Consider the following 25147-nt stretch of genomic DNA (forward strand, 5'->3'; position numbering starts at 1 on the left):
GCGATGAATACCTACACATACATTTCGTATACACACGCGCTAATACAATTAATAACGTCGCCACAATCTAGTTTCTTCCTGCGCTTGATTTTCGAAATTACAGAAGATTAAGTCTGAATTTATTACCACAAAAAAAAAACAGTAATTAGTCAGTCGGGTTCTTTGATGAAGTCATGAAAGAAAGTTAGCCGAGTAGTGACGTTATTTTGTATACAGACATACTACAAAAAAAGGAACTAACGAGGTTTCCGGAATGACCTGATTCTGTTCACGAATAACTCGATTGTGGTTTTCAAAAGCGCGTTATATTGTTATTTGCAATATTTTAAAGATAATACATATGATTTGTGATTGAAATCCGCTAAAGTTTTGCTTATGAAAAAATTATAAAGGTTGAGAAAGATTGGTATTTATTAAAACTATTGTTAAAATTATTATATATATATATATAATTAATATTGAAAATTAAATATATTGGTTACGCATCAAAAAAAGGCTTTTTTTATTAATCACTTTTATAATAACTAAAAATAAGGATATCATTTTTTGATAAAAATTCTTTTCGCTTAAAGACGAACTTTGTTCTTATTGTTTTATATATTAATTGCAAATTATTTATTTTGTGACTTGTGGCTACTTTATGTGCAATTTAGAAAATTATGATACTAATTTAATTGTAAAAATGTATCTTTCTTGCAATAAATAATTGTAAGACGAGTCCTTCTTATTCACAGATCAAGTCATCCCGATTGGATCGTGGATAATGTTAAGGGCGCATTTCAGTCTCTTGCTAGATGTACTTAAAACAATGACTTCTTAATCTATTCTTAGCTTAATTAAATCAAACGTCAATTTCGTACGAAAACTCGAACGAGGTTTCAGGTAATCCTACCTTCGATTATATATTATTAATCCTATATATATATGTATATATTGGTTTTTCTCTCTGATGATGACAATCACAATTTAATGCGATTATAAAAAGCGTCATTGTTCTTCGTTATATGTGTGCATCATATGAAATGAAATGCATTGTCTTGATAACGATGTAAAACGATCCTGAATACATCTTTGTACGATACATTTGTTCGGAAATAAACGATCACTATGAAATCCATCAGTACAAATCAGCTGATTAGCATTGTTAAATGCAGACGCTAATTTGAGGCGGATAATGAACGGCGATAAAATTGTCATAAAGAGTAATTAATTCTTTAGTTGGAAACGCCACACATGTGTGAGTAGAATTCATAATCAGTCAAGACTTTACACTATTAATTTGACATATTGTTATTTTATATCCTTTAAGGTAGAAGTAATAAATCGTGTTAAGAGATATCGTATAACTGTGTAGCACATTTGCATTTCATTTGCATTTGAAACTTTGAGAAAGCAAGTGCACGTGTCGCAGTTAAAGAGTCAAATTCGCGCGAAGGAAAGTGATGAAAGCACGACATACGGCGCGCAAGGAACCGACCCGAGAACATTAACTTTGTCATCTCTCGATTCCTCTTTGTATACAATCCGGTGTGTCGACACCGGATCGCATTTGGAAGGCATTTCAGAAGGCATTGAATTCCTAGTGTGTATTGTCACGAGTTGACATCGATTATATGCCTTGACCTACCTACCTACGCGTGATTTCGCACGATATTTCTTATCAGAAGCCTTGTTTCACGTGAAACCGACGTTCCGTGTTGCCTCACCAAACGGACGTAGAATTATCAGAATTTTTTTTGTAAAACGTGTTTGTAATTAACGAATAATCATTGCCTTCCGCGAGGAGGACACGTTTGGTCCTTTGTTAAAAATCGTATAGCAAGGATTGACGCTCGGTTGATTATTCGTTGTACTATTGTAATACTTTCGAAATACTGTGAAGAGGATTACCAAGAGAGTGGCAGTTGCAGCTAATATATCCTGATTAGTCTCATATACATACTTTTGATACAGCATGTATCTCTGGCAGTATAACTTCGCGGGAGTTGTTCTAGAATTTCCTTCCGCGAAGTCCTCTCTCGACATATCTGTTTTCTTCGCGTCGTAAATTAAATAGAGAATATTTACACAACGAAAACAATAAACTGCTTCTCACAACTAAACATAAACTTTTACTTCAACAAATAATTTTATTTTATTAATTTTTTAAATTTATTAATTTTTTACTTTTATTAATTATTAATTAAAAACTTTAAAAAAATAAAAAAACTAAACAAATTTTTACTTTAGAGTTAGAGAAAAAAAAAATATACATAGAAAAAGAGAATATTCTTATTTTGGTAATATCTTTAATTTCTTCTTTACTCCATAAAAAAAAATCACCTGGAGTAAAAAACTGTCACGCTTGATTTCTTTTATATAAATTTTTTTTAATAAAGAAATGTTGTGTAAAAGAACGATCTACCATCGAACGATCATATAAACGGATTATTCGTGAACGAAGCAAACGCACGTCGATAAATTGCGTGTATGCGAATTCGCGAAACCTTTTTACATGCAGTTCGCGCAGTACGCAATGCAATAGAGCTTTTTTACATGCTCGGTACCAACCGTCCGCGGCTGATCAGTGATAAATTGTAGCTCGGAAGCTACAATGTGTGTGTGTTACATGTTAATGTCAGCTAGCGACCGTTTTGTCGAACCGACTAACGACGCCGATGCAAATTTATGCTAAAGAAAACGGAAAAACGATTGTTTTTTAGATTCGATAACATCCGATGAATAATGAAGGCAGAAGAGGACTCGGAAGGAAATTCATCGTGAGCTCCGATCCTTCGATAATACGATAATAAACGCGAGGCGAGATCGTTTGTCGTTTTGTTTCGATTTTTCGTCTCGAGAGAGCAATTATCGTTAAGAAAAAAAAAAAAAGAAAGAAATTACATTTTGTATGTTCTTTTTCATCAGACGTTAATATTTTACACCGCTATGTTATAGGAGATGTAATATTTCTCTCGTTCCAGTAGATTTCATAACGCTAAAAATTATATTTCGAAACATTTTATTTTGATAATAAGTAGTAGAATGTATAAATATATATATATATTTGATAATTATATAATTATATTATGAAAAGACTAATCTGTATAAATGATTTACAGATTATCACAAAATCGTCTGCGACGAATAAAATTGCGAAATTGTTTTATAACGCAAAATTGTCTACGTGTAGTATAGTATAATTTTCATTTCCGAGCGAGCGGCGACAATGACACTCTATTGTTCATCTATTATTAAAAGTGATTAATCTTGTGGAGATACTTGCGCCCATCATGTGGGCTGATATTATTAATATCAATGAATATCGTTGTTCGCTGAGGAAAAAATATTAACTCGCCTCGATCATAAATCAACGCATTGTTTCGGGCCGTTACCGAGGTCCGAAGAGTGCGCGTCATTGTCTGTTTAGCCGCGTATCGTTATTAAACTTTGATTTATGAATGATCCCTATCACAATCGATTTTCGAAGTTGCGCAGAAATGTACGCTTGGCGTTTCCTATATCGCTAAACAATCATTCGCGAATTAGAATTTAAAATGTTCTGATTGTAATCAGCGGAGATAAAAAATACGTGACGTATTATATTTATATATTCGTCTATTATACATATTTTCGTTGTGAATATTTTCGGAAATGTCAAAAGACAATTGAAAGATAATTTAAAAGAGCAGAATTGATTTTTCCGACGTTTTCTTTATAATATCTTCTAGACATTTGTGTTGGTTAATATTGGAGTTTCAATCATCTTATATTTTCTTTCACGCTGTGCTTGCGATAGATTAAATTGTATAAATATCTATATAATATTTTGTTATGTGGATATAGATACTTTCGGTACGCGAAAAAGCGTTGCATCAAGATAAAAATATTAGAATCCAAAAAATTTCAGAATTTAAAATCCGAATCTTTTCTGTTTTATTTTATCAGTTTTCAATATGATGTATCTCATTTGTTTGAAAATTTGGACTATCTATCGCGAGACCAACAATACCGTGTATCAAAAAGTTGTTTTTAATTGCGTAGAATGAGTAATTGCTCATGTCAGAAAAGATGGATCGCATGGTGTTCCGATAGTAAACAGGAATAGACAATTAACGTTCTCGTTCTATCGTCAGCGAAATTTCGCGATCTATCTCTGTCAGTACAAGTGTGGTATTCAGTTTTCTCAAATTTAGCGATTTGTATCGCCGCTCGTTTCGTACGATCTGATCGTTATCTGATAAATATAGGTGATTGATCTCGGTTAAACAAAATAATCTAAAAGTTTATCGAGATTTCAGATAATTATCGTACATAATTGATTTTCCAATATTTCGTCTAAGGCAATTTATGTCGCGCATGAAAAGTTAAAATGACCGCGAATATTCGATATGTGACAGAAAAAGATAAAGTGATTTATCTCGCACATGCATTTTTGAATGCTACGTCATTAATGTCTTTATTATATATTGTATAAATTAAATAACGATCTTGAATAAAAATTTGTGTTTTCGTGTCCGTGCAACGAAACTTGACGACTAGATAGGAGCAGAAGACTCGCGTAATCTCTCCCTTGTTTACTTCATTATTTGACTGCGCACGATTATCGCGCGTTGCGCGAGGACTTAGATGGCCAAGAAAGTGAAAACAAAAACCTGAAATGCAGTCAACAGACGTTCTAAATACTTTCAGATATCTCTTAAAGATCACACTGACTTCCTTCGGGCTTGCGTATTGTCTGGGAAATGTCGATACTTTCCGCAGGCTCGTCCAAACTTTGTAGATCGATAGATCTCTGACGTAAGAGATTTTTTTTTTTTTTTTTTTTTTTTTTTTTTTTGCCAAATCGAGCCTGCAGAAATATTCTATTGTACGACAACTTTCGTCGTGTCGCTTACAACGTGTACGAAATGAAGACTTTTCTGGTGATTTCGCGTCATATCTCGCTCGCGAAAAAGACTTATCACATTTAATGTGTTCATAAACGTGATGTTGATCATATTCTCGATGCCTTTGCATCAATATATGAACTGACAATTCGTGTCATTCAATTGTGAGTGTTGGTGTGAGCATAATACGTGTAAAAAAAGTTTGTGCGCAAATTCTTCCCGCGAAAGAACCATTTTAACAGATGGTCTCCAACGGCGCAGTTTTGGTACTCGGGTTCTGCGTGACGCTGTCACCCATGCTAGGCATCCCGTGACTGGTTGTGCTATGACCGTTACCTTGTCTACCAGCGTTGGTCTGGGGATTTCTGCTGAAGAGTCTTTTGAGCGCTGCTCTGACTTGCGGCTGGCAACCGACCGTCGCAAAAATCAGCACCCCTTGGAAGGCGTTTATCAAGTCGGTGAAGTACCAGATGTACTGCGGCCCGCCTACAGCCCATGAGACCACGTCGGCTACCCAGGTGACACCCATCACGATTACCAGTTTCATGCATATGCGGCCCAGCGTTGCTCTGAAAGCAAAAAGAAACACAAAATTCGGTTTTTTTGACAAAGAAATGCTTAGCGTAAAGAATGTTTTTCATCTACAATTTCGTGGTAAAACGTAGAGTAAACTAGGTATGATGGCCATAGGCTGTAATTTTTTCAATAATCGTTACATAGTACGCTTTTTTAGTCATTATCAAAGATAATCGATATTTACAGTAATTTATGTGCATACATTATTCGAAATAACGATATTGTGAATCTTACATCATATTTTTACTTTAGACTACCTGCAAAATTTTTCATTTGTCCACTCAAAACTGTTATAACGTCGAATAAATTACAGTTAAGCTATCGTAATCGACGTTAGACGTATTATAAAGATATGTAAATTGTTATATGACCTATAATTTTTATTTTCATTTTCACTATTTTTTTATAAATATTACGGTCATCTTTTCCTTAAAAGTTGCGTAAGATGGCCAATGTTTATGTTGTACTATTTTGATAATATAAAATTTCTATGAAATATTTTCCTTTGAATTTCGATAATATTACGTAATTTAAGCTTCAGTGAAGATAATATGCCAAACGCTATTAAAAAATAACAAAAATAAAAGTATGTTTTATGCATTTTAAAAAATTATGGCCATCTTACCCGAGTTTAGCCTATTGAGGAACCTTATCGTTAAAAGATAACAATGATTCGACACAGTGATAATAGAATATCGTATGGAGATACGTGCAACTCGCGTGTAATTTCAACCAAGCTATCGGTTAACCTGCACATGAACCGCAGAGGGACCGCAGGCGCGAAAGATCATGAACGGAATTGATTGTAACTCGGTTGGCATTTCGCTATTGTTTACATTACGTTATCGTTGTGCCGACGACGTTAAATACGACCTGCGAGAATTATTCAACGCGCTACAACGGGGCTCTCGCTGACAGTTAATAAAACAATTGTACGCTTTACACGTGACTTGTATAATAACAATGTGTAAACAGTGCGCCATTAATTGTTTTTATGTATATTCGGCATGCGAGCCACATCTCGTTAGGAATACTAAAAGTAATTAATGATGTTTTGTCATTAATGTTATTAGCTTACGAGATCTGTGCTTTTTTTTCTCGAGCCACAAAAATACAGGGTGTCTATTCAAGTCTTGTAAACCAATTCCCTGATTCTTCTAGGTTTTTTTTTTTTTTTTGGCACAAAAGCCCATATAAAAAAATATTTTAGTGTAATTATTTTAAAAATAAATTTCTTTATTGTATGCATTTTCTAATGCTTTATACTCATACGAAAGAAAACACAGAGCCACTTAAGTTTCAAGTGCTAGTTTTTGAATATACTGAGAAAAAACTGAATAGATTTCGTAAGATAAACATCGTAACGTTTATCATTCACTTAACAAATTTTTTTTATTACTAAAAATTACAATAAAAAATATGCACTGTATTCAATATCATATCTTAAATACATAATTCAAACAACTTGGTTATCAGCGGATGCTGTTTACAATAGAGCAAAATTATCACAGAGAAATTTAAAGAAATTTCTTGAATCTTAATAAAATTCTATGAGAATTCTCTGATTTTTTTAGGTACAGAAAAAAATCTCGAAAAATTCCAAATTTTCCATGTTTTTTAAGCAATAGATATCTGAAATAAAACTCATTGCATGACACTGAAATTGAAGGATGTAGCGTAAAATAACCTGACGAGCAGTAAAACCGGCGATTCTTCACGACGGAGATGATATCGCGAAAGAAGTAAGTACTCCAGAAAATTTCATTATTATTCGTTGCACGCGTACGTTTGCGAGTTGTATACGCGAGCGAACGCATTCGCGTAGAATCGATTCGCCATGCGGTGTGCATCGCGTATAATATATGCGTCCCGTCGCGGGGCCTCGAAGTCAAAGGATTATTAATGCGCCCCGTCAGAATATTCGCAGCCCGTAACAGCGCGGGGCAGAATATAGGGACATATCGCAGAATTATGGCGTCATAATGTCGCTCCAACCGGCGTTATCCTGCCCGCGCACCACCGAGAATTCTATTTTCGTTTTGGCGTTGCTAATTATTATTAACGCACACCGCTCAGTGCAGTCGGTCGCTCGCGCGAATCCCAGAGGAGGAACTCCAAAGGGGAAATGCACGAGTGCCGTGATGGGCTGAAAATAACGTCGACGATGGAAGAAGGAAACGGAGATGAGAGACGATGACATCGAAAATCATTTGGGAATTTCATTTGTGGAATACATTGCTGGAATTCTTTGTTAATTCCGCGAAGACAGGATGATTCAAGTTGGCATGACAGAAGCTGGCAAATAGAATACAAATTTAAGTATTTTCGTCCCAATTACGATACGCTACGCAGTTTTATTACTCCTACTTAAGCAGAGTAAAGTAAACGATATCATAAATGGACGCTGAAAAGTTTTAATCGTTTCGGAAAGTCCTCTCGGCCATTATTACGTGGCTCTTAAGCCAAGTCATATACATATACAAACGAATATATACATTTTATAGTATATAGCTTTAAAGGATATTTTCGTATTAAATGCAAAATTGTTATGAAATTGTAATTAAAAAATTTATTTTACTTTTACTATATGAAAAGAGAGAGATTTTGTTCCATAAACGAGATAACATTGCGTTTGTGTCAGAGTTTTCGTTCGCAGAAACGTTATACGATATTACCTCCGGCATATATTCAATCAAGAATTTCACAAAATCGCGAGCAGATGGTGAAAAAGCGAAAAAACAAAATGTTTCGAAACGTTATTGAATGAATTCGATCGATCATGATAGCCGTCGTGAACAAAGCATGCAACAAAGCAGTAGTATGTATCGACTGGAATGTGTGGGGATGCAGAAAAGAACGGTCAATAATATGAGCCTGGCGAACAACAATAACCAGAACATTCCTACGAGAGAAAATGAAGCGCGAAGCGAAGAGAGATTGAATGGTCCACACACATGGACGCAACCTGTAAACCTTCTGTAAATATTGAATCTCGCTGCGACACTCTGCCAGGGTCGGTTGAGTGTGTTGTAACGCGAGACAATAAGGAATGGCAGAACAAACGAGAAAGCGAGAAAAGGAAACGCGAGAATTTCAGGAAAGGCAGCTATCTTGGCACAAAAGACTGAGGAAAGATGTCCATTATCGAGGATCGAGAAAACAGGAAAAGTAAATGGGCGGCTCGAACAATCATCGAGGGTGCTTTTTGATTTTATGCTACAATTTCTGTCGTCGAGAACAAATAAATCAAATAAAATCGTTATAGGATGCATAATAATTTTCGACATCTTTTGATATATGATAAAAATATATTTTCTTCTAAAAATCTAGTTGTATTCTTTATGACGCACAAACATTTTTTTACAAATTTTGAGCAATTTTAGTTTTTTTATAAATAATACAAGTTTTATAAAATATATAACAGTAAAAAATGCGCGATAAACTATTCAGAGGATAACCGTAAAATCCTATAAATATATAAATTCACGAATGAAATCAAGAGAGATATAATTGTTAAAATTTCGCGTTTTCATGTAACACGGCTTCAAATCAATTATGTATTATCTCGTTTAATCGACAAAACGAGCGATTGATATCGGGCGAGTCGTACGAAGAGAGGAGCTAAATTTGGAAGATGAAAGCGACGACGATGCGGATGAAAAACGATCTGAAATAGACAGCCGCGAGCATTTACGCGGACGTTTATTCGTGGTTACAAATAAATGTCAATCTTTGCGGGTGGCAAGAATGGCGGAAGGTCTGCGAACTCGACGACGGAGTTAATTGACATGAGTAGACGGCGGAGAGAAATTTGCGCGATGATGACTGGGAAATATCAAATACGGCCAGGAAGGGGGTCGACGACTTCGGGTAAAATTTTAAACACATCGCGGTAGTGCTTGTTTACTCGTCGTCACACAGACGGCTTTCAAAGTTTCTTGACGTTCGCGCGGTTAATCATTCATAAGGCGTGCAGTGTATGTGCTATTTTTAAACATGCAATAGGCGCCCGACTTTACAACCAATGCACGTAATTCGCCATAGCCAGAATTCAGTAGTTGAAAAATTTACAAAAATTTTCTTGCAAGAAACATCCTTTTTAAAATCGTTATAACGTTATATAACCACTTTAATATAAGTACTGGAATATTAAAAGCAACGTAAAAGCAAGAAGAGATAAATACAGGCAAAAGATAAATAAGAACAAGTTATGGAAAAACTCTCGGCTACAATTGCACGATATAAAAGTGCACTAAAGTCTCGCTAACGGTTGCATTCGCGCTTGTAAATCTTGCTCGCAGGTAGTTGAACGAGATTCTTGAGACTTTCTTGTTAGAAACACATATCATGAGGAACCATAAAGGCACGAGTATAACGTGAGAATCTTTCTTTCCGCAATTTAGATGCCACAAAATATATCGCAGAGCGCTATATAAATATATTTACGATTCTCCCTCTCTATGAAAAGGCAGAGATTATACATATATATATATATCCTCTGTACGCGCGGTCGCGTAGTACACGAAAATACTGTCGCACGTTCTCGGACGTGTGAAATATTTTTTTGCCGGTGAATCCGCTATCCGTTACGTCGCTATCTCGGCAGAAACCGAGACGAAACCGAGGAAACACAGATCTCCACTTTACGCGACCGCTGAAAGGGGAAAAGCGCACGACACATGAAAGTGCATTCGGGCTGGCGAACTGGATCCGCACTCCCCGACGGTTATTGCGAGTGTTTCACCGCGAATGTTTATGCCACTTCCGCGTCTGCCTTTTGCTAGGACTGAGGATAATTCAAGCCGGCTATTCTTCCTTCTCGGGCAAATCGGACGTGACGACCACACGTTATTTGACGTGCTCGTGGAACTCTGGCCGGTCGCGGAATCCGGCACGGAACGTTTTAAGAGAGAATTTTTCGCCAGACTCTCTGTCTCCGCAAATGCGTATACGTCGTAAATTTCGTCGCCAACATCTATGGCAATAATGTGATATTAATCCTCAAACTGAACGCGTGGGTAACTGGAGTCCGAGTTAATTTTTGTACTCTAAAATTACTTCAAAAATTCTCAAAAAATTTACACATCTTCTTTTAAGTTTAAACTAAAAGTTTATGTAGTAGAGTTGAAGAAAAAAGATTTTTAAATACTATATTTTTGTTATTTGTTAGACCAAGATTTGGAAACATAGATGTTTTATATAAAAATTAATAAAAATTTGAAAAAATAATTTTGAACAAAAAGGCTTTCAAGAATTTTTAGTTCAAAGTTCAAAGTTTATGAAAAAAAATACTATATGTCCACGGCTTTAAAAAAATATAATTATTTGAATGATCGAAAATGGGTAATTTTCAGGTATAAAAAAATGTGTTTTTTCTGAGGAAACATTTTTTTTTAATCTTCAGGTAATTTATTTAAAAGAAAAGTGAAAACAAAATGTAATTTACATTACAATCTGCAGTATAAAGATACTTTTAGCATGAAAATAAATAAAGAAAATAAATAAGTTTAAATTGTCCTTTCAGTTATAAGTCCCTTTTGATAGAAACTTTTTTTTGGATAAACTTCTAACCTCGAGATTTTATTAATATTATTTTAAAACAATGGATTAAAAATGGCACGGACACGAAAGACCCACGTGTTCAGTTTGAGGGTTAATTCTGATTTAAAGGCAACTGCTGCGTCGATATTTTTGTATTACTTTATTATTTTTTAAATGTTCGTTAGAATTATCTCCAGTTGTGTTTATTCGTTGGTCCAATAAAAGTAGAAAATTTCTTGAAAACACATTCGTAGATTTACTTCTTGATTATATGTGTTTATGTTCTTTAATTTTGACGTATTTGTTGAACTACAATAAGCTTCACTGAAGAGCAGATTTTTAATTAAAATATAAAATATAATACAATATAATATAAAAGAAATAAATCTGATGTTGATTTAATTCTAGTATTTTAATGAAGATATGTGTGAAAGGACGAAAATATTTATTTAATCTTTCGGATAATATATATACAAACTATTATAATTTTTGTTTTGAATAAAAAAAAAAAATTTTTTTTTATAGTAAACAGGCACTACTAACGGATATGTTTGAAAGTTTTCCGCAGAGTAATTTATCGACGTCGAGATGTTCCGGAAACTATGTAAACGTATGTGATGAACGAAATCCACTCCGAAGGTATAGAACAAACTCGAAATGAAGCGAAATCTGCATATGCTATTACGTTTCCTTTGCCAACAATGGCTGTATTGTGTTCGCGTACATACATCACGACGGGCAAATAGCGTCGTCGAAATCGCGAATTGGGATCGTCAATATCAATCTCGAATAGAGCGAGTGGCTGTAAGCGGATCGAAGGGACGTCGAGCGAATGGAAAATAACGATTGCCTGATATCAGTCGGCTGGAAAGTAATAAAATAAACCTTCTCCTGTGTGCGAGAAGTCTGCGATCTATAAAAAGAATCCTCCGTTCGCTCGTATAGAGATCGCCGGAAAATACGAAGTGTCAAATATCTATCTATCTATCTATTTCGTGGAACGAAAAAGCAGGAGCTATTTTTGTATTCTATATCCCATATCATATCACGCTAAAAATCTTTTATATCTTTTTATTCAATATATTCATATTTTATTTAAATATGTCAACAAACAAGTTTAAAATTAAGAATCCATTAAAGTTTACGTATAAAAGGAATTTTTAAGTTATTTATATAATTGTAAATTAATAAATCTCAGAGATATTCAAATATGTTGAAATATTCCATTTTCTCGACCTTCCTGATTTGACGTATCCTTTCGCGCATTTTTATCCTTGTACCACAAGTTATCCTTGATATGCAATATCAAGGATTCACAGGCGTTGTCCTTCGGTGTTCAAAATAAAGTTCCGTATCCCCGCGAAAAACGCGAATCGGATCTGAGCCAATAAAACCTGGTCACTTTCACGAGCTGAAAGTGTCGTTTCGCACGAAACGATCGGGCGTTCCTATTTCTCGAGGCGGTCGTGTAACGTCACGTTTATTATCGTTGCTCCGAGATGCGTCGGAAATGGGTCTCTAAACGCAGAATTGTTGGCACAATTCCGGAATATTCCCAGAAGAAATATTGTGGCAGAATATCGATTCGCGTTTTGTCGTCTTTCTACAAGGCAAATAATCGGAGTGTTTTTGCGATCGCGTAATAACTCGCCCGGAAAATTACAAAATAATCCCTTCTCGTTTACGTTGTAAAGTGAACGCTGATATAACAATCTTCTTTTTCGATCCTTATTGCTTTTGTGGTGCACACACAGGAAAAAAGAATATTCTTACTTTGACAATATCTTTAGTTTCAAAATGTAAATCTTGAAATGAGATTAAGTATATTGCGTTAAACAAAGAAAATTTGCTTGGATAAAGACATTTTATATAGTTTAACCAAGAAAAATATATTCTTGTTATTTAGGGATAATTTTCTTGAATGGAGAGGAAAAAATGTTGGCTAGAAAATAACACATGTTCAAATAGAAGATTATGATTTTCTTAGAAAATAATTATTAAAATAATTATTTTATTCTTGAAATGACAATTATAATATTGAAATAAAATTATAATATTGTTGAAATTTAAGATTTTTAATTTCTTCTAAAGAGATCATAAATTGTTGCGTATATATGAAATAATAAACGCGTTCATATCAGCAGTATATAAGTTTTGATTTGACACTTACTTTTTTTCTGTGCACTTTCGCTTTAATGTAGAAGAAAAAAAATTTTTCTTTTATACATGCCGCATGCAAGATTTTTCACATTCAAGCGCCTTTAACCGAGAAAATATCACAGGCAAAATTTTTGCACGCTTGATACAAAGTATCGAATTTTTAAACGACCATTCGGTGGTGATTTACGCGGTAGTGATAAAACTTCGCCTCGTGCGTTTATCGTCCACATAAAGTATTATCATTGTCACTCTTCGATCTTTTAATAGATCGGGCAATTGGACGTTCAATTGCATTCGATTAATCGGGCTCAGAATGAACGATTCAATCGGATACAAAGATAAACAGATCCTCCCATTTGCGAGTGAATTTATCTCCGTGAACAAGGTCGTGCTTTTTAAACTCGTATAATTTCACGTATCGGTTCCTGAAAATTCCAAAGATGCAGAAGAACATCCTAAACGATCGGACGTAAATATTCTGCGCGAGACAAAAGCTGAGCGGCCAATGTTCCGTAAGATGAGCGAGCGAAATGTGTTTATCCGCTGGGAAACCACGTGGGAGGGATAAATGTTATTTTTTTTACTGACGAATTCTGGCAAAAACCATATCCGTCGCTTGCAAGGTTGGCGAACACCTCGAGACAGCGCTGAATTTAGGAGGACTATCAGCTGGTCGGTCCGTTTAGCTGCCTCGACTAATCCAATCAAACTACAGAGCGATCCTTTGTTAATCCACCGATGAATTGACTGGCCCTGAATACTCGTGTACATGTGCTTGGCAGATAATTCCAAGATATACTACTCGGTGGAATATAATTAAACTCCTGTATTTTTGATATCTCGACATACTGTATACACGCGCGTTTACTTTTTTTACTTTGATTTATTTTTTAATAGAGTAATTTATATTTGTAATTTAATTGGCAAGAAAAACAGAAGCGTAAACGTACAATACGTATAATTGGAAAGTGCAATACATCACGAATGCATTGTTGTCGCCGTACATTGTACGAGAAAACAAAAATATGTCGCTGCAGAAAAAAATATTTCTCAAAAGCTTTTTGTAACATGAAAATCATTGTTATTTCGTATAATATCTGACAAAAATCATGCAATATTTCTCAAATATTTATGATTATAAAAATAAGAATTTGTTTTTCGCACAATTGAAACGTTACAAATTATTTTCATGAAATTAATCAAAGTCTTACTTGTAAATGACCAAGCAGGATACATTTTGCCAGTTCGTTTTTTTTTTTAATGCGTGCTGAAGAATACATTTGCTTACCTCTCGGTAGTGCTTTTTACGAATTCTCCTTTCCAGAGACCGCACGTCAATTCACGGGCAGTTACGGCGAAAAACAGAAGATTTACAGCCAAGAGCACTCCGACCGGTCCAAAGAAGTACGCTAGGATTTCCATGTCACCTGCAAAACAAACGGAAATGATTTTAAAAGACTCCCACAAAAGATCAAACATAGTCTGGTTTCATTATGTAATATCTTATAATGTATAATTATCTATTAACAAATATACTTATATATATCGTAACAATATATATATATATATATATATTTTTAACATTATTTTGTACCGAGTCAGTATATTTATAAAATTATATTCAGAAATTTATTAAACACTCTATTATTACATGTTCTATTCTTTAAATTATATATTACATTATTATTGTATTATTTAAATTTTATTTTATTTCTGGTTTCTACTGAACGTCTCTTTTCTTTAATTTAATTTAATTCTTAAATCTCGTTTATTTGAAAAAATAAGCGAATAAATAAGCAAATAAATAAATTATTAATATTCTGTTTATAATACAATCTAGATTTATCTAATGTTCTAGGAGTTGTGTTCTATGAGAAACAAGCAATTTCTGTTGTAAACTCTATTATTACATATTCTATTTTTTAAATTGTATATTACATTATTATTGTATTATTTAAATTTTATTTTATTTCTGGTTTCTACTGAACGTCCCTTTTCTTTAATTTAATTTAATTTAATTGTTAAATCTCGTTTATTTAAAAAAATAAGCGAATAAATAAGCAAATAAATAAATTATTAATATTCTGTTTATAATACAATCTAGATTTATCTAATGTTTTAGGAATTGTGTTCTATGAGAAACAAGCAATTTCTGTTGTAAACTCGCTAACGACCCATCGACACGAAACGGTCCTTGCACCTGGGTTAATCATATGGTGTTTCTCGTCCGCGAGACGACCTCAGCTGGGTCGATACTCCAGAGATTTAAACGACGCAAATATCCGGATGGTGCGATGGCGTGGCTGTTTCGAGTTTAAACGGCGTTTCAATAATAAACGACGCGATCGGCCAGCAGGTTTATCTTCGCAATGCTTAAACTCGGCGTCGTATCTCAGTGAAAATGCGCGAAACGTTTCATAGCTTCTGCAAAACCGTTCCTTGCACCAGAAACGAACGCGTACGCCTACATACAATCTCTGCATACCGGAAGTGACGCCGCGACCTCGATATTTTCATTTCGTTGCCAACGGTTTCACATGGCCAATATATTAATTAAAGATTAAATCATTTTTATCGCTGTTGTCAAATTTTTTTTTTTTGATAAACATCTAACAAACTACGAGAAGCAAGACAAAGGAAAAAATTTTAAAACGCGATGACTTTTCGTAATGCACTCGACCAGAAATAGATGAACGATTTTTGACGAACAAATAAATTGCTCGATCTGCCGACGGGGAAGGTTTATTTTCTCACTCACATATTGACGCGCGATGCGTTACGACAAAAAGAAAATAGAAGCTGTGAAACGTGTGTCGCGACCCTCAGGAAACCGGCTTTTGAATATGGTTCCTCTCATTTATTCTTAATTATTTATGACACTGTGCGTAAAAAACACGCGCGTTCACATCGCGAGCGATAATAACTATTGGAGCGAGACATACTTTGTTTTCGTTATCCAATAATATTCAATAGCCAATAATTTTGCTGCAGTGCTATTGCACATTTGTCTTTTCTCTCGCGGATAGAGTTGTTTACGCACTCTGCTACATATATTTGCACGAACGATTAAATTTTTCAGTCTCTTCGTTACAGCGTACGTACTGTTTGCAAAAGACACGTAATTATTCTTTGAAATTAGCATTGAGATTAACCTTCTCGTTTATGTTTTTTTAATTACAAAATATCTAGAAATAAATGTACGCGCACGAAATGTCAATGTGTGATTTCTTTTTACGATTATTTTGAATAAATAAAATAACAGAAAATATTTAATATGTAATAATTACAGTATATTCAAAACGCCATATTTTATCATACAATTTTTTTCATATCCTAAAATTGTAAAATTATTTTTGCCTTTTTTTTTGTACCAAAATAATTTTCAGAATTATATTGTTCACATTCGTGTAAAATTTTTAAAAAGTTTAAAATTGTTAAAAATATATACATAACTCACGGTGCTTTAATGAAATGCGTTTCGGAAGTGTGGTAACAATGCTAACGACTGTAACCTTTGTCTTTTATTATACCGCCTTTTCTCTTAAAATTTTTTCACTCATTCAATTGTAAATTCCCGCTATTTTTTTTTTTTTTTTTTTTTTTTTTTTTTTATGTGTTTCTCAACAAGAATTATTGACGTTCTCAGAGGCAGGAAATTAGCGTTTTATTTTATAACGTGATAAAGAATTGAAGCGCGATTAAATCGAAGGCACAAAATAAAAGGCACGAAATAAGGTAAAGATGAACGACGCACACGATCGTTCGCGATCGGGCGTGGTAAACTTTGCACGGGGTTACAACGAGGCTAGTCTGGGACGATCACGCGACCGCCGTCGAAATTGCGGCCGCTCGGGAAAGGGCGGTATGTGTTTAGCAGAAATTATGGTAAATCACGCGGAGGGTGCACTTAGCCAATCGTGAATCGGTTATACACACAACCGGACGAGGGCCGGTGCAAGGCTGCGCGATTCCCTGGATTCCTGGGATATGCATGCGCCTGGTACGCTCGGATTTCAAGTTCAAGACAGAAATTCGAAATCCACCCCATTTAACACAGAGATATTTGCGATAGATAACGCACGTACGATCGCGAATTCATATTTGCTTCAGCAACATCGTTTACGAGATCTTTTCATTGTGATTATATCGATATGCAACGTGCACGAAAGTACACAGAGATAACTGCAATGTTAAAGCGGCGATATTAATTCCGCTTTATGAAAATGACTCTTTATAAAATATCTATTATATATATTTATAAAGAAACGTTTTATAACGAAGAAGACAATAATACTCTATTTTTAATACACGTACAATATGACAAACAAATCGTTTCTAAAAATTAGATACTTGATTATTCTGTATATTATATTCTATTATAATTATATATATTGAAAATATGTTTATTAACACATATATATTCTTAAAATAAAGTTTAAAATATATATTATATTTTATTACTATTATTATTATTACTCTTCTAATTTATGTTTAAAATAATATAATATATATATATATAAAGAGAGAGTATATATATGCAAACTAAAAAAAATATTATAAGAGTTAAAGTGTGATTAAATCGAATTTTAATAATTTGTTAAAACAAATATAATGTATTACGTATAATTGTAATATAAAAAAATTACTGAAAATTTTGATTATTTATACATATAATTATACGAGTATATTTTAAATAATAATACGACAGTGAAAGTTTACACGCATAGTATACTATTTCGATCGGCCTCACAGTAATTTGACGATAGAAACCCTGGCTGAGACTTCACGGTCGAGTCGCTTTTATCGAGGTGATTCGCTCCCTCGCAACCAACCGGTCCCGACGACTCTTCCAACCCCATAACTACGGATGCAATCTGCCAGAAACAGGCTTCCACGAGGAGTCCGTAGCCACTTATCGGCTACAGGGCGCGTCCGCGCAAACAAACCCATAAATAAAATACGACGTAAAAGCTTCGACTAGTAGTGATGCATCACTTCACTCTTTGCACGGATATTAAATTGTGACTGACCTAGTTGAGAGTTTTCAAGAGAGAGAGAGAGAGAGAGAGAGAGAGAGATGGTTCTCGAAAAAGATGGAAAAATTATTACAAAAATTGGACGCAAGCATCAGAGCGGATGAATCATTACCTGCTTGAAAGACACGACTTTTTGAATTGGATATTTCGAAGCGATAGATTCGTGACAGAAATAAAATATCAGAGCAACGACTCGAGAAATTTCTGTCGTAAAAATTGTAGCTATGATATACAAAGAGGATAAGCTCATCAATATATTCTCGAAATATTATACAATTTATTTTTTAGCCGAGCCGTTACAAAATTCGAGCGCGAAGAATATTTGTCACGGGTTTCGAGATACAATCGAGATTAAAATTAGCTTTGTAATATCCGTGATTTAAACGGTCCTCGTAAATCACTTCATATTTAAGAGAGACTTTAAAATTATGTTGTACAATTTTTTTTTTAAATTTGTTCATTGTTATAGATTGATTAGTGGATTAAGAAAAATAATGATGTCTAAAATCAATAGTTTTCAGAGAGATTAAATGGAATTAATTTTCTATTCTTTTTTTAGATAGAATGTAGGGTAACTACTTCTTCTGACATTTTCGATTGATTTCAATTTAACTGTGTAAAAATCTATAACAATCTATTATTACACGTGGTAAAAAAAAATAATTGAAAAAGTTATTCTGTCAAAAATTTCTATCTCTCTCCGAAAGTCGTGATGTATATGATGTATGCAATGAATAATATGAATAGAATGTATACATAAAACAATTTAATGCATTTAAAAAAAAAAAATATATCTATACAAGACACATGCATCGGATCTGCAAACTCATTACTATTTAACAATCCAATAAAACGACAAATATGCAATAACAATATCCAATATTTTTCTTACTATATTTATCGAAGCGTTTTTCAACGAGATAAATATAATTCAAAAAATACGAACAGTGTCATGTGACTAGCTAATAAACACAAACAACGGTCATATAAACAGAATGTACGGCTTATATTCGAGTATGTAAATAAAACAAACGCGAGAATTACATGCGTGCAGGCTTGAAACGAAAACTACAGACAAATCAAACGATCAAATATAAATTTGCATTATTCAAAGTAGTCGTTATTTGAGCTTTGTAATCAATTTTAGTCTATCTTATTTAAATATATTTAAATATATTTATGTATTTGATTTTTTTTTTACCTACATATAATTTATTAGAGAGATCTTTCGTAATCGGATTAATTTTAAAAAATTCAAGAAAATTTTCAGCGGTGTCTGAATGTATCGTGAAAGATATTTTAAATACTGTATCTTTTAAATATGTTTAAAGTTTTCTGATCTTCAAAATTTGCTTCAGTTGTTACGGATAATCAAGTCTTCGCTTATTGCTATGCAATTCTCGTGCTTTGCGCATCGAGTGGAACGAAAGGTCTGCCTTCAGCTGGAATAATCGCGGTTTTTACCTCTCAGTTAGACGGGGAACCGGCGCTTTTCGCGAGAGCTTAACGTCAAACTTTGGCGGCTCGTCACGAAACTTTCGGAACATCGTGTAGCGGGCCCTGTTCGGATAACCGAGCTAACTTGCATCCCGATGTTCGCCGGCAAGGCACGGAATATTAAACGAATGCAGAGAAGAGAAGTCTTGTATCTCGGGTTTCTTTTCGACTGTCCCGACTTCTTTCTCATCCGACGCGTCTTCATCAAGAGCGTCTCAAAATGCAACGGTCGTACGTTATTCGTCCAAACCTTCCCTAACTTTTTCCAAGTTAGTCCCGCAACGGGATCGGACAAAATCTTTGCTATCCGCTGTCTGATACCGACAAAGTTTTTCCATTAAACATGTCGGATCACGCGCAAACTACAATGATACTGTGAAAGAATGCTATAGAAATACTATAAAAATTGAAACGAAAGTTACAATAAAACGCAGTAAAACGCACCTAGAGCGCAAATTTCTGAAAGATTAATGACAAAGAAATAAATTCATCACATTTTGAAAAATAAATATTATTTGTAACAACTATATATAAAAAAAATCTTCTTTACTTTCGTTTCGATTTGGCGAAAATCAGTATATTTCCAGTTTGTGCATTTTGCTCAAGATTGTCTGCGCGGCAGAAGAATACGCGACGATGCACCATAAAAGAGGAGATAAAGGCATTACGAGCAAAAAAAAAAAAAAGAAGGGAGAGGAGACAGGGGGGAAGGGGATAAACCGCGACGGGGAACGGCTTTCGAATTTTGCGGGCGAGGAGATCGTCGTCTATATTTGCTGGGTTTGGCAGCTCGCCAACAATGACTGTTTCGCGCGAGTTATATATCTCACTTTCACGGCAACAAACACCCCCGTAACAAACATAAATGAATTATGTCCACGCGTGCCGTTCGATACTTTACAGTTCTTGCCGCAGTCAAATCCGATTAGCTCGTGTCGTCGAGAGCGTTCGGGCGAGATTAGTCGCGAAGCTCTGGCGCCAAACGAGCTTTATGTCGCCGCCTGTCTTAGTTACGTGATCTTTTTTTATCCGTTATCCCACGCTATTTTTTTTTCTTCGTATTTTTTGTATATATATAAGCGTTATTTATGCACCTTCCGGGTTCGACATATTTACATCGCAGATATTCGCGTCGTCAGACTTGTGTCTGATTATTGGATATTTCCAAGTGTTTTGATTGAAGTGAGTTTGAAAGATTAAGCATAAAGTTGAAAAATAAATAATATATTGTACAATATTAAATTAATAATTAAATAAGATAATTAATCAATAAGAGTACACAGAAAAAAAGAATATTCTTACTTTGACAATATCTTTAGTTTCAAAATGTAAATCTTGAAATGAGATTATATTGCGTTAAATAAAGAAAATTTGCTTGAATAAAGACATTTTATATAGTTCAACCAAAAAAAATATATTCTTGTTATTGAAGAATAATTTTTTTGAATGGAGAGGAAAAAATGTTGGATAGAAAAAGTAACACATGTACAAATCAAAAATTATAATTTTTTTAGAGTTAAAATAATTATTTTATTCTTGAAATGACAATTGTAGTATTGAAATAAGATTATAATATTGTTGAAATTTAAGATTTTTAAATAAGTTTAATCAATAGCTATGATGAATGTCTAATCCGGAAATGAAAAGCATAAATGATGTCTATATAATCGATAAACGACGGTAGTTACATCAATAATATTCCCCTTAGGGAACACGTAAGTCTGTGTAATAATTTACAAGACGCAATAAGGAACATTCTTTGAATTTACAATTCATTTCATTCGCTTGAGTCGAGTAATAAATGAAATTGCATGATAAATAAGGAAGGATTCGAAGCGATTTAGAGGCGAGGGTTGCATCCGAGACTCTCTCTCTTACATTCGATAATTCCCTCTGCATTTCATTACCATTTCGATTATTCTAATCGCCATTATGTACGATCGTCTCTCTTCCGTGTTCTCATTCCTCCCTCAACTCTCTTTCAATAATCATATTAAACGAGACATGCATTCTATCAATTTATTATGAATATAAATTTAATAATGTATTATTATTTTGTGTGATATGTAACATTTTGAGTAATTTTTTTTATGTATAATTTATTACATAATATAATTTAAGAATTGGATATTCTAATACATATTACAATTGTCAATTTAAAAAATTGTATTTGTATTTTAGAGAGAGATGTGTGATGACAGCTGTAAAATATTTATTTTATAAGAAAAATATTTATTAATAATGTTATATTATATAAATGCACGCTATAAAAGTTATAGCTTTTGCAAAAATATTTTAAGACCGTTTATAAGCTTTTCTCTGTACAAATATTCATATATGTATGTGCAGAGAAAACAAAGAGCATTCATGAATCTCACATGATAAATTTAGTCTGGCTGGAACAGGGTTATCAATGTAACTCTGAATTCTCAAGGGACACAGTTATATATTTCAAACTGATAATAATATAGTAAGAACAGTTGTAATTAAATTAGCTATATAGTCTGCTATTTATTCTAATTTTGTGAGTGATTTTATTGCCATAAATCTATGACGCGTAACGCCTGAATAATATGCGACCCTCTCATAATATTTTACCACGCTCGCGCCTGGAGCTAATTACCACTAATTACTACTCATTAAAAAACCGAAATCACGCAAAATTTATTAAATATTCAGATATCTTTAACAAAAAAGCGTCAAGTTTAATTTATATATATTTTACACATATAATATTAACAGCAGAGACTGTTTTACACGCAACTACATATATTGCTTCGTATGATATGCGTCAGAGAATAATTATGAACTTGTAATTTAATTTATTGGAAGCTCGTTATTTTCACGAGCGCTAATTACTCATAAACTATTCCTGGACATTATCATTGATTAAAAATTGACTGAAAAAATATGGCAAAAAATCCAATATTAAGAATAACAATGGAAAATTTCGCATCTCACATTCGTTAATATTATTAGTTACAAAAGAGCGCTATTCATATATCGATGTTAAATAAATATAATCTCGAAAGTAAGGGATATAAATGTAACGGTGAAACAGGGGACAGTCTTGGGGCCCATTTATAAACGCGTGTACATGCATACCTATTAATGTGGGCCATATAGAGGGGAAACGAGGGATTTGGCCGTTTCTCGCACGATGGGGTTGGACTAGCTGGCGCCAAGGCTTATCTCTCTACCCCATCGTCTCGGCCTATGCCGTTATAGGGTATAACGTGGTTGCTGGGATAAAGGGGAAGGGTTTGTTGCTTGTTTGTCGCGCAAGTACCCCCTCCCCTCCCCTCCCCCCCGCCCCTCGTTTAATGCAACAGCATTGTGTCACGAAAAACAACTTGCGATAGTTCCAACGCAGCTTTCCACGAGGGACCATTATCCCGATTTAGCGGGTGGCCTTATCTGCCAGGTGTAGCCTTTGTGCGCATCCAGGTATTCTTTGTAAAGAAAAGATGAAATTGTACGGCGATAGAGAAAGAGTAGAAGAGATTGCAGCTTGACAATGTGAAATCGCTTTTCTTTCGTTCATGAAAAATTTTAAAAGATTTTCACCGGTATTCATAGTCGGACTCGCTCGATCATCTTAAATAAAGTTTTAAAATTCCATTTGATCATCTGGCTGAACAGAGTCTTAAGACGAACTAAAACTTAGGATGATCTTAAATATAAGAACGGAGGTCGAGTATCAAAGAAAAAAAGGGAAAGCAGAAAGCATTGTTAGTATTGACTGACTGTACTTTTGTTCATATCTTGTAAAAAATCTTTGCGAATTTAAGTGAAACTGAAATGAAAAAAATAATAGCAAATATAGTAATTAATTTATCTATATCATGATAATTTATTTATATAGAACAATTGTGTGTGTGTGTGTGTGTATTTTAAGATACATTTCTTTTCAGATAATTATGGTGCTGTTTTAGTCGCGTTTTAATCGCCCACGAGACAATCACTTTGTTTTATCATTTTATCATTAACACTTTAAACGCGGCCGCGCTTTGTACGTCGCGATTGCTTTACGCGCGTTGGAAAATATCATTAACGCGCCGCGCCCACAATCAGGAGGCACCTATAATTATTATTCCCGTCGGCTCTTTGATGTCTTTTTTTTTTTTCATTAGATGAGGGAAAAAAATTGGCGCGGTGTCGCGCGTGACGAGGGTGGACGATTTGTTTGTATGTAATTGCAGTCTCTCGTTCTGGCCGCGACAGAGGGGTGGATCCGCGTTGGATCCGACATGTAAAAGGTAAGTATTAATCAACGGCGATAGATCGACGTGGCGGAATTAATGCATCGATAACGTAGGCGCGTCTACGCGAGGGATTTCAGGAGGACACCGAGTGTACGCGCCGGATTATGGGATGGGTGGATTACGGGTGGATGGGCGAACGGGTCGTTAAATAACCCGTAACCGTAGCCGGGACTCGAGGAATAAAGATCCGTTGCCGGTTACGACGTCGAACCTTATTATCTCCGTCCGTAAGCGCGCTAGCGCTTATTCAGATATTCGCAGGCAGACCGCGCCGGTTATTATTGGGGATCCCAAGTATTAAAGGCTCTCCTCGGGGTATCGATCTTCTTATATTCAGCTACCCTACGTCATACTTAAATACAATATTTCGGCCGACGCGTAATCCTCTTACGAAAGTAACCCGCGCTCGCACCGTGCGGAAGTCGATGCAGCGGTCGCTTGTTTTGTTCCTTATTGTAATCGATTATTTGTACGCCCGGATAATTACATACCACCAGGGGGAGGGAATCATGCACGAGAGAGCTTGCGTGATTTTTATTATGTAATATTTCAATGACGGAGTAGTAATCCTCTTGAGTTGAGTAGCAATCATTCGACTGTACTAATAAATTTATTAATAATCCTTTGATTTTATATTCGTACAATTCATACGCGTATTTTGTGTAAAAATAAAAATCAAATATATTAGTCATGTATCCAAAAATATTTTTTTTTTATCAATTTATCGATTCACTGGATGTCAGGTTTTTTTTCTATTATCTTTAATATAAAATATCTTCTCGATCGAATTAAGATAATCCGTCCAATTCAATTCGCATTCGCATTCGCGCGCTTTCTTCGCGAGATAATTGGGACAAAAATTAAGATTCTAATGAAAAAGAGTGACATTTTTTTTAGAAGCAATCCGTCATCCGTGAATATGTGCGCGCATAATGATGGCTACGTAATAACGACCACGATATTATTTTATTTTTCGACACTCAGTCGCGCCGATACCGGACGACGGTACTTCATTAGCAATTAATTCGACACGACCGATCGATTAACAAAACCAATTTAATCGGCACTCGGAGAGCGCGGATGACCAGTTCTATTAATTGGCGGAATAATCGGATCACAAGGGATTGTCGGATAACGGTCTGCTCGCTACGTATTACTTTCAATGATAAACTCCATTATTGTCTGTCAAATCGATATCTTATTA

The 25147-nt window shown here is 34.5% G+C and overlaps 1 protein-coding gene across 2 annotated transcripts in view; it reads right to left on the minus strand.

The window, feature by feature from the left end:
• Mthl1 (adhesion G-protein coupled receptor methuselah-like 1) overlaps window positions 1-25147 on the minus strand; it is a 142408-nt gene that overhangs the window by 2026 nt on the left and 115235 nt on the right. The window contains exons 6-7 of one of the 2 annotated variants that reach the window (XM_072888995.1): window positions 14434-14572; window positions 5205-5437 (exon numbers count right to left, since the gene is read on the minus strand). In XM_072888995.1, the coding sequence (XP_072745096.1) occupies window positions 5205-5437; window positions 14434-14572 (372 nt within the window). Of the gene's footprint in view, window positions 1-611; window positions 5438-14433; window positions 14573-25147 lie in introns of those variants that run through there. The other variant, XM_072888994.1, reaches the window with a different exon arrangement.

Source organism: Anoplolepis gracilipes, chromosome 3, assembly GCF_047496725.1.
Source record: "Anoplolepis gracilipes chromosome 3, ASM4749672v1, whole genome shotgun sequence".
NCBI classification, from domain to species: domain Eukaryota; kingdom Metazoa; phylum Arthropoda; class Insecta; order Hymenoptera; family Formicidae; genus Anoplolepis; species Anoplolepis gracilipes.